Source organism: Harpia harpyja, chromosome 13 (assembly GCF_026419915.1).
Source record: "Harpia harpyja isolate bHarHar1 chromosome 13, bHarHar1 primary haplotype, whole genome shotgun sequence".
Taxonomy (NCBI): Eukaryota; Metazoa; Chordata; class Aves; order Accipitriformes; family Accipitridae; genus Harpia; species Harpia harpyja.
Window position 1 is genome coordinate 12,230,455 of NC_068952.1, and position 11,669 is coordinate 12,242,123.

Below are 11,669 nucleotides of genomic sequence, written 5' to 3' on the forward strand. Positions count from 1 at the left end.
AAGAGAATTGTGCTTTGTTAATGTCTTTTCTTACAAGGATCTCAAAATGGTTTAAGAATACGTATACATTCTTCACACAGATACAGTAGATGTAATTACTACTTTTTATGTGGCAAAAAAGTATGATAAAAAATTATCTAGGACAGGTGAATTATCCAGGTAACATTAGAACAGGGTAGTGTTTGGAAGCTGGCACATTCAAAACGGATCTAAGGAAATCCTCTTTTTTTCTGCAATAACATATAGTTCAGCTGTGAAACTTGCTGCCATGGGATTTCATTGAGTGGAATAATTAAGCAAGACGCAAAGAGGTAGTGAACATTTACATGCATAGTAAAAGTATTCAGAGCTTATATTAAGTTTGGAAGGGATAGAAAACCTTCAGGGTTTAAAATGAGCGCAAGTTCTTGACTGAAAGGGATTAAATAAGACTCTTATGGGAGGCAGGTTATTTTATCTGCTTAGTGTGGCTGTTTAGCATGTTCCTCTGGCACTTAGATCAGTTTTTCTCTAACAGTACAAGTAGTCTGCAGGTCTAATCCAAAACCATAGTCCTCTTCTGTTTCCTGTTAAGCTAAACAAAGATGCTATGAGTGGAAGGATCTGTAAGAATTACATAGCATAAAGTCTCTGGAGTCTTGATGTGCAGCCCTGTGCTGTCAGTACTGGCCTCCTTGCTGTGGGGTACTGAGGATCACTTCTATCATGATATACTTTCAGTGTTAATGGATCAGAGGAATCTAAATAAACTTAGGGCATTAATAACGTTACTGAAGGGATACTGGCAAATGTGATTTAAAATGTCAGGTAAATACTTTGAAACTATAGCTGGAGAAGTGTTTCCTCAAGGCTCTTGTTTTCTATCCAGTTGATACTGAAGTATGTCATCAGCCCTCCAGCAGGGGTGGGGAGAGTGATGGGGGGGGTGTCTGTTCAGAATACAAAGCAGAGGAATTCATCATAATAAAAAAGAAAATCGAAAGGAAAAAAACAGAGTTTTATTTTGATGTACAGGAAAGGAAGTTTATCAAACATAGACTGAGTAGGAAGACTCCAGATGAAATAATGCAACTTGTCTCTGAAGAAAAATAATCTTTTCATTAGCAAGTATCACAGTTGTTTAGTGGGGGAAAATACTCAGTCTCTCCAATCAACTAAGTTTAATATTCCAGAGTGACTATGTTAAACAAAGACACTACTTCTATTAGATGATTTATTGCAAAGGCTGCTTTAATTTGATTTTGAGTGCTTAATTTATCAATTGTAGTGCTTAAAAAGAGAAATAGAATTCTTTAACAATGCCACGTTGTATTTTGTTTTATGAAATACTGCTGTCACTCAGCCATCATTGATGGCAAAAGTCAGACCCTGCTATATAAATTGCATCCAAATGCATATATTGGACTTTATTAGACAAATAACTTAGTGAATCTGTTTAAAACTACAAGTGTAGTCAATAGGAGGTAAAGAATTCATGTTATCGAGACATTATTTCACAAATACCATTAAAATAAGTCATACCCAAAAAATCTAACTAGACCAGAATTTCAGAGAGTATAGTGAATATAATCAGATTTATTCATTGAAATGTGCTTCCAAAATAGGATAATGGGTTATAATTTGCCAATGTAATCAGTACGAATTAATAAGACATGTTTTAAATGTAAACGCTATGACATAGGACCTTATTAGGCATAAATTAGCATAATTCAAAGTTACTACCATTTATGCCAGTTGAGAACGTGCTTGCATTGCTTTTGTTGGCTTACTGCAGAAGTACTGTTAGGGTTTTTGGAAACCCCCTGGAGGCCTCATGTGAGGGGAATCCCTGAAGCTGCTCAAGAGCTAGCTTTGTATTGATGTGTTACATTGTCTCAAGTTGGTGTGTTCTTAAGACTTAGCTGTTTCAGCATTTTGATTTTTTTATTATTATTATTTATTTATTTAAATACACACTGCTTAGGAATTTGTCTTGGTTCCTAAAGCTTACTTCATAAAGGTGGAGTAACATTTAATGCTACGTGAAACTTGTAAAAGTTTGCATTGACAATATCATCAGTAGGAGTACGTTCATTTGGCATATTTGGGGGGGGGAAGAGGAAGAAAAAAAGCCTAAACCACCTTTTTCCTTTTTGCTGTATTCCTAAGGGTTAAGAACTTTAACTGATCTGGGGAAAACCTGTAATATTAGACCCCTTAAAATTAAACAAAAAAGTATCTGCCTAAAATTGAATATGAAACTATCCCATCCTTTCTTACAGGTTCATTTTACACATTTCATTTATAAAATTAAAACAGTTTACAGTTAATATCTGTAGGTATAAGCAACACAAAGACTTCTATGTTAGCAGCTAGTGGAAAGCTTGTATTGGCAAGTTTGTGATTTCTCTGAAGTCTTCAGCAGGATAACCTTGAACACTGCAGTCACACAAATGAGATTACATTTAGCAGGACAAAAGCACTTGGAGACTAATTAAAAAAAAACAAGCACTTGGAGACTAATTAAAAAAAAACAAACTATAAACTAGGAGCTTATCAGTTGGAAATGAGTAATTGTATACTGAAGTCATCATGCTCCTCATTCACTCTGATCATAAGCCAACTGGTGTGGTGTAACTAAAAAAGTGAGCAGTGTCATACAGGGCAACGTGAGAGGGTTTTCACCAGTGCCACATAAATACTCTTCATTGTACCAAATCTGAAACCTGATCTGGAAATTCTGCATACAGGTCCGTCATCCCCGTTCAAGAAATAGGAAGTGAACCAGGAAGAGGGACAGATAATAGATGCTAAGATGATTAAGGGGAAGGAGGAGTCATTTCTGTGAAGGACAACTAAAAGTGCTTGGCTTGTCTCAGCTAGGAAAATGAAGGATCGTTTTCTCTGTAAGATACATGTTGGCTTGGGAGAGGGGGAAGAGACAGTTGCTGTCTGTACCAAGGAAGAAGGAGAGTTATTTAAACCAAAGGTCAGTGTTGGTACAGAAAAACAAATGGGCCATGGAAGAGCAAATGTAGCGTAAAGTGGACAAATAGAAGCTTAGCAGTGAGAATTATTGGGGAATAAATGGTGTGGCAAATCTGCCCATGTGTGAAAATACATATCGGTGAGAGGAGGATGGGACTTATCAAGGGGTTTCTTTTAGACACTTTTTTTTTTTAATTTAAGAGCATTCATACAGGAAGAAAAGCTTTGTCTTAAATGCTTGATTGCAATTCCTCCAGTGATTGCAAATGCAAAGCATAGAGATAAGTTGCTGATGGTATCTAATTGCCCAAATAGTGTGGTTTCCAAGATTAAAAATTGACACTGCTGTATCTTTACTCTTTGTATCATTCATCTCTTGTTCTTCTATGAGTAGTTGGGACTCCATAATGCTGCAGCAAATACATCATCTTCTCTGCTATTTAGAGTTTTTATATCCACTGTTCAGGATTAACAACAACAAAACTGGTTCATATCATCTAGGTTTTCTGCATCTCAGTAAAATGTAACACAAATTATTTAATTTGCTGATGTAACTATATGCAAACAATTTGTTTATGATTATAAAGCTCTGATGTATTCAGACACATTTAATTTAGTTTTTCAAGTCAAAAAAAAGTCAAAATAGGGGGAAAATGAATTTTTTAATTGTCAGCTGTATCTCCTGCCAGTCTTTCTCATCTAAACAGGCATTTCAGTAAAATCTTTCTGGAAAACTTCATGGCAAATTACAATGTTTACTTAATCTATATGACTGACTGGCCAATGAATGTTCAAACAACATGTGGAAACTGTTGTTTAAAAAACAAGCATGTGTGTGTATATTTATATTTCCAAGAGGAACCTTGAAGAATGTATATATGTGTTGCTTCTTCACAGTATACAAAATCATTACCAAGCAGCTGTAAAATCTAATATGGAATCCATTCAATTTGATCATACAGATGTTAATAAATGTTCAAAAATAACACAGAAAACTTAGTTGGCAGTCGGATCTCCCTGCAAAGGTTGAATACAATGAGGATAGCTGCTTTTAAGGAATGCTTTGAAGTTTATGCTTAAAGTTTATGTCCAAATGAAATGAAGATTGTTCTTAATAATTAAGATAAGAGGTTTGGGGTTTTTTTATTTTCTTGAAGATAACTGCTAATGCCGGAGAATCTTTTGGAAGTTTAACAGCATAATACAGAACTAACCAATGAATCGTTTGTGGGCACTGTTGCTCGGAGAAACAGTGATGGTAAAGAATCATGCATTAAGGCTATCGTTCCTGCTGCAGAAGCATTAAATGTGTTTTCTTTTCTGTTTTAGGAGCTTTTCCTCCACCACAGGGTCAAACAAAAGCTATTTCTCGGGAGATGACCCTCAGTAACCTGTGGCTAGTTGGCATACAATCACTTGCATTTTTGTCAGGCGGTATGTGGTACTGCATCCTTCAGTATTTTTATCATTGCCTATTTTAAAAGTGGAATGGGACCTGAGGACACAATGGGAATCCAGGCTCTTGCAAATGAGTATCATGTTGTATGTGCAAATGTGAATATTCAAGAGTAAAGGAAAATACTGGACGGACTCATACCTCTCTTTGGGGAAATTTTAACTCCACTGAAAGTGAAGATCAGTAACATAGTGACCTGATGATGTATTTTAAGAATTGTCTGTATTTTTAAAAATGTATACTCTCACCCACCCTTAAGCAAATTCAGCATTTGGACAAAAGGTGCAATTGTACAACCACCGTAGAAGAATGTCTGTGACAAGAAAGCTCTGTTGCCACAAGTATTTCTTGGCATTGTAGTTAGAGCTCAGAAAATTCAGCAACTTGTCTCTTCAGTAGTCTGTACAGCATTGGTGTGGTAGAGATTCCTCATCTGCACAACTTGTACTTTATTGCAATTCATTGTTCTGGAGTCAAAGATACTCGACAGAGCTGGTGGCAGTATCTTTGCAGCTACGCAGTCAGCAGTTGTTGTATTAGACACATTGATCTAAAACCAAGACCCAAATAAGATCCAGTGTCAGGTGTGTCTTGTGAGGAATCAGTCCTCAAAAAAGCATTGCAGCATCATAGTGTGATTAAAAGCTATCCACATTTGATGAATCAGCCCATCCCTGCTGTGGTCTTACCATCAGCTCTCCGAATTCTGTGTGCTGCCAGTATCTCGTATTATGAGGAAACTTGGAAAATATAAAGTCACGTGGTTAATTTTCCCTTTTTGTTCAGAATGCATCTCAATGATCACTATCAGTTTTCAAAATGCACTTTTAAAGGTGAAAATACAGTGAAGGAAAGACATAAAACTTAGGGAATAGGGGAAAGCTTTATCTGTCACGCATTGGAAGCCAGAGCAATTCTAGCTGTTTCTGAAGGTCTGCTGGTGCTGCTGGTGATTTTTAGTCACCTTTGTATTTTGTATACTGCAGTCCAACCAAGGTGACCTTTGAGTGGTTTATAGAGGCCTTTTTCTCCCCACTAGTTGCAACTGCGCTAAATATACTTGTGGGAGAGTTTAAATAATTCAATGCCAACCATCTTAATGTTTTGCTAAGGAATAATAGAAGAAAAACTAGTTTCTTAAAAAGAAAAAATAGGTATAATTGCTATCATAAATCTGTAGGAACATACTACTGCAAAAAATAAAGTATGGTAAATACTCCGAATAACTACATGGAGGGCAGTATTAATTAGCTCACCACTGTGCTGAAATCTTACTCAAAGAGGGGTGAGTTGAATTTAAAGGCAAACTGCAACAGAAGACACTTTCAGATGTGTAACTTAAGATACTTTTGAAAGGCTGTCGATGATGCATGGTCTTAGTTCTGGCAGGTCTAGTTGGCATTGTGTTTATGTGATTATACACAGATTTGAGAGAGCTGTTCCTAAAATAAAACTAATCTCTCTAAATACAAGCAGGATAGCCAGAACTTCAGATGTTGGCATACTGCCTTTTAGAGAGTAATTTTACTGAGAACCAAGTAAGCCCTCAGTAGTTTCGGCTCTCAGTTAGCAATATTGATCCCCCTTCTCTCTCCCTCTCCTGCTACATGAATCACAGTGAGTGGTGTGCAGAATACAAAACCTAGCTAGTGTTCCCTTTGGGGGAGGAGCTAAGAGCATACCAAAATATGTGGCAATGCCAATTTCCCTGACGTAATGGAAAAATACCTAGTCAAATATGCCACCTCTATCCCCCCAAAAGCAGTAGTTTTTATCCTAAGATAGCTCAGTGGGGGATGGTTGCAAAATGCTACACCATAGTAAGCTCTCCTAACTGTGAGGCCCCTCATTGACTTAAAAGAACCACTAGAGCTGGGAGGCAAAGGACAGTGTTTGCCTCCAGCTTCATGGTTTAGGTAAGATACTGTTTCTAAATCCCATCTCTTTACAGCCAGTCACACACCTGAATTCTGGTGTAACGTAAAATCCATTTAAAAAGAGGTATGCCCTGAAAGGGAGGCAGTCTTGGGAGTATTTTTTTTCCTGTTGCTCTTGCTGAAGTACAGCTGATGGAATGAATGTATTTAATCTACCATTTTACAGGAAGGTGTTGGGGCAGCCCGGCACCATTGCCATGTAAGTGGTTATGTCTGCTGCACATGAGTGTAAACGGACTCTCAAAACTGCAAAATGCAGATGGCAAGCTACTTATTTCTGTCCTCCACCAGGTAGTTTGATCAGAATTGCAGAGATGCCCATAGTACAGCTGGTTTTATTTTGAGCTAGGACAGACTGGAGTCATATAAAAAGGGAAGTTTATATAAGCAGATTGCACAGCAGTAACTCACATCAGGAGATTGTTCTTTATAGACCCCGTGAACTCCGTGTAAGAGCATATTGTTTTTTCAAATGCAGTATATTTTTTTTCCAGTGGATTGCGGTCAATAACGAGTGTTCACATGCTGCCTAAAGAAATTAGTAATGCGCAATAATGTTTCAGATAATCATTTGATTTATCTGGTCCTGTTCATTTTCAGTTTGTTCCTCTGTAGTTCTTACTATCGTGAGACGTTTGTTTTCAAGCACTGATTGTTGTTTTGGTAGGGTGAGTAAATAGTATTAGGTCTTGGGCTTCTTTCCTACCTGCACTGGAAGATGTGAAAAGAGCCTGACTTTGTGTCTTCTTATGGCCGCATTGCTGTAGGTGACAGTGGAATGAAACCATTGTGAAGGAACTCTGAAGTACCCTCCCAGCATGAACTTGGATGCTGCTTCATGAAAGAGAATAAATTGGATAAAAGAAGTTTTTCCATTAAGGGAAAAATATAAAATGGATACGACATATAGGAAATTCTGTGCTAAAAATACGGTGCTGGTCAAGACTGGAGCTTAGCAGGCTAGTTTGTAAAATGTAAGCTCCTGTCAGTTGCAGTTCGGTTCTACCTTCTGGCAGTTGGCTAGTGTTACAGATGTAGCGGGCATTTTGCTGCGCCATCCATGGGCTTCCTCTTCTGAAGAGTTCAAAATGCATTTGATAGAAAATGATGTTAATGAACCATGCAGTTGATCACAAAATGGTTAATTAATATAATTTTGAATTTATATTAGGGAAAATAGAATGGAAGAATGTATAAAGTGATAAAGAATGAAAAATTCACAGAAAAAACGCTAACTGAAAGCTGTTGCACACAGAAATGAGAACATAGCAATTGAAGTGTATTGCGAATAAAGATGGTTCTCCGCCAGGGTTGCACAGAAAACACCTGTACGTTTCTATATTTAATTGTTCATAAACAAGTTGTTACAATTGAAATGGTGTAAGTCCTAATGTTTTGGCATTACTGCTCTTCGAATCCCATTACGTGAAGAGTATCTGCCCATTCACAATGAGCGGTGTTTTCTTCAGCGCCCTTTGGTGAGTGTGCCTTCCTTCCAGGTTCTCTTGTAGTCTACGTACGGTTCTATCAAGTATTGCAACAACACTGTCTCTTGCAGGAGGGATTTTTTTTAAGTTGCTCTCACCATATTTTGAAAAGCAAGATTTCAATTTACCTTGCTCACTGGAAAATTAAAAGCTTCCTTCTCCCTCCTCCGCCCCCAGCATCAAAAATCAGATGCATCTAATTGCAGTAAAAATACAATGATCACTGTGGTACTGTTCATTATTCACTTGTTTTGCAAATGATGTAACTTTTTTTTGTCTGACACTGCCATAAAGTGCTGTTAACTTTTTTCACCTGTTTGTACAAGATAATACAGATACCGATCACTGTGTGTGACAGAATTCAACTGCTCCACTTTGCCTTGATGTAAAATTTTTGGGACCAAAGGTACTTAAAACTGGGTTTTCCAAATCATGAGACTGGGGTTGGGTGCACTCTCTTGATAGTCAGCTGGAGATTTTGTGGTGATCTGATACAATCACACAAAATAATTATACATCTGGGGTACTGTATTGTTTGGAAATAATGGAGCCATATGAAATAAAGGGTTATTTTGCAAAATTGCATATTTGATAGTTTTTACACTTTTTTAAAAAACAGAACAATTGGAAGAGCAAAATTGAAACCGTACTCTGGTTTAAAATGTCTGCATACATTATGAACACTTCTGAGCAGCTTTATTTTTTCTCTAAAAACTATAGACTACCTGGCTGTGATACAAAAGACATCTTTTAAAGGATTCTATGCATTTTAAAGTTAAACCTTTTATTTTATCATTGGATAATGGAGTAATTATTCACTGAACAACTGTCCTACTAAAGTGAGTTAGTTCCTTAAAATTACTCTACGATGGTGTGCATTTTGTATGATAAAAATTAGTTTTCTTGATACCAGTTATTCTCACCTCAAATTTTCTCCTTCCCTCCTGTGCTACCTGCATTTTTGTTTTGTATGATAAAATGGATGCAGAAGCCTGTAGAGACTCTCGATGATTTTTGCAAAGGGCTGCTCGTGTTTGGAATTATTTTACTGAATTTATTTCATTGGATTTTTTATCAAATCTTTCCAGCAGCCAAGATGTCTTTCAGAAATGTAGACAGATACGAGAAGAAGCATTTCTCTACAGAGATTATTAGGTGTCTTTTCCCATTATTTTTTTTTTTGTGTGGCAAAAATAAAGTTGATTTTTTTCAAGATTATTTCATGTGCTTCTAATCCTTAATAGATGAGATTATTTTCTTTGGGTGTATTTATTGTGCTTTTATCTAATAGATACACAGTCTCTATTGTGCTTGCCATAAACACAACAAATAGCAAAATAACACTTTGGTTCACTATACAGCAGCAGTGTTAATTTGTGATAGATAACATTGGTTATTAGAGCTCTCATCAAGAAGGAGACAGAGACAAATGTTTCTATGCCAGTAGTGGTAAGGGGAGGAGTGGAGCAGTAAGGACGGGGGAAAGCAGCTTTGGCAGCCCTCCCTCACTCCAGCACTGCTGGAAACTGTGCCGGTGCACAGGCTGCAGAGTTTCTCCGGAGGTCACTGCGTAGCAATGAGTCCTCTTAAAGCTTCTGAGAGTTGAGGGCCCGCAAAGAGCAGAACCTGGGGCCCCATCAGCCCTGGATTGCCACCATCCTAGAAGGAGGTGAATCCAACCTTTTTGCAAGCAAGGCTGTAATCACTTTGTAGATACCTATATTTTTTTAACAGAGTGGTCTGTTTTTAAACAACTTCAGCTAGGCACAGCAATATCGAGTGGAACAGCACTGTTCGTTCTGTGGCCCTGGCATCTCTTGCTAACAATAGCTCTTAGCTCTGTGTCACCTTTCGTGTTAACTGCTGGTGCAGAATATTGCAGCATATAGCAAAGAAAAAAGGAACTCCTTGGAGCATAGTAAGACATCTTGCACAATTTCCAAAACAGCGCCATGGTTGTAGTTACGTCTACCTCTTTGTTTCCCTCCTGGATTTTGTCTTGTTTTTCTGTGTGGTGTTTTTCTGTGAGGGGTGGGGGGAATCGGGGAGGGGGAGGGAGCGAGTGGGAGGGAAAACTTGAAATCTGAATATTGAAACACTGGTGGGGGATCCAGTGCTTACCAGCTGGTTGTCATACTGAAAAAGCCATTGTTTTTAATTCCTGCCTAGTATGAAATGTTTGTTTTAAAAAATCCTTCCTGCTGGAAAGAAAAATGTATTTTTAAAAAGAAAAAACATCCCTCTTTTGGCTATGAGAATGTCAGCTATATGAGTTGTGACCATATCATGACATGCTGATCAGATATAAATAAATTTTTATCTCTCAGGACTCTATCTTGTATTTTTACTCTTCTGGTAACTGTTGCAGGTTTTCTGAAAGGATGCTCTGCATCTTTAAATATCACTAATTTCAGCTGAGGCAGTAAATAAAAAAGGTATGTCAATGTCATGTGTTCTCACTCCAGTTTACAGAGAAACATCTCTTCTTGATTAAAAAAAAAAAAATATCAGCCTGTGAAATGTACTGAAAGGCTTGCTGCAGGTTAGCTCAGGGCACAGGGGAATTGCTGCAGTGAGGTTCCAGTGCCGGGTGTTTCTCTCCTTCCTCCCCCTGCCTCTGAGAGCTGCTATGAGCTTCAAATATACTATAAAATAGCATGCTTAGCCCATCGGGGATGCAGAGAGAGTACATCGCTTTCTAGCTGATTGTAAATGGGCAGCTTCTTTTAAAAGAAGTTGCAGAGTAATGGACAGGGCTGTAAGAATGGGGCTCACAATGGACCGGGAATCTGAAGCGTGAGTAAAAATGGGCGCCTGAGATGGTCAGACATGTTGTGTGCTGTAGGGACCTTTTCTCTACTTTTGACATGCAGTATCTCCTCCTTCTAAAAAAACAAAAAACAAAAAAAAAACCAGGCTTTATTGTTAGTATCTTTATATAGCCAGAATCCATTTGTACTTAAATTTCCCATATGTCCTTAGGTTCTCTGTGGAATAAGGAAGAGGCCTCTTTGGTCGGTTGTCCTTTCTAGTATCAATCTGGTTTTGTACCAAGTTAGCCAGTTGGTTTGATTAAGACTTCTCCGTGAGGTTGGAGAAGTGATACATCAGGAAATTAAGAGCAGCTAGTGCTAGCATCTGGGGCAGCTGAATAAAGGCTGCTTATATTTTTAGTTTAAAAAAAAAAAAAAATTGTAGAATTTGTTGTAAATTACATTATTGCGCAAGTATTAAAGGCTGACAAGAATGGATAGTTGATCTATGAGCACTAAAGATGGCAAGGAGCTCACTGGATTGTGATGTACAGATTTTTAAGTTTACCTTGGAAAATTGGGAAAGTTCCAAAAAAGTGGACATTGTAACAGTGATGAACAAGATCAAACTCTAGGTCTATGCAATGAGTGAATAATACACTAATCTTAGTAAGGCCCATCAGCGTGGCTTTGGGAAAAAGCAACAATGGCTTTGCTAAACAAAACTACAAGACTAAACTTGATGAGATGGCAAATGTGGCTGATTATTGTATGACAGAATATAGTTGAGGTTTTGTAATCTCGCTTGAGAATCTGAAGGAGAAAAACTATAAAAGGTGAATTTATACTAAATTGCCTTTGAAGAGAAAATTTTCCATTTGCTAGTTGACTAGTATAATTCTGCAGGTCTGTTCAACAATGTACAATATTTTCATAAACCATATGAAATAAAATGCAATTTCTTTGTTCTACCAATTTGTTATTTATGAAGACAAGTCACGGAGTAGTCCCAATCACTTAGTAAAGGGTGTATTTGACAGTAAGCAAAAGGAAGGTCATCTAGCCACAA

The 11,669-nt window shown here is 37.5% G+C and overlaps 1 protein-coding gene across 2 annotated transcripts in view; it reads left to right on the forward strand.

The window, feature by feature from the left end:
* The window catches only part of LPGAT1 (lysophosphatidylglycerol acyltransferase 1), a 68,027-nt gene extending 57,851 nt beyond the window's left edge, over positions 1–10,176 (forward strand). For both annotated transcript variants that reach the window (XM_052805418.1, XM_052805419.1), the window contains one exon: positions 4,297–10,176. In XM_052805418.1, the coding sequence (XP_052661378.1) occupies positions 4,297–4,448 (152 nt within the window). In that variant the 3' untranslated portion in view covers positions 4,449–10,176. The remainder of the gene's footprint in view (positions 1–4,296) is intronic.
* Positions 10,177–11,669: the final 1,493 nt, after the last annotated feature.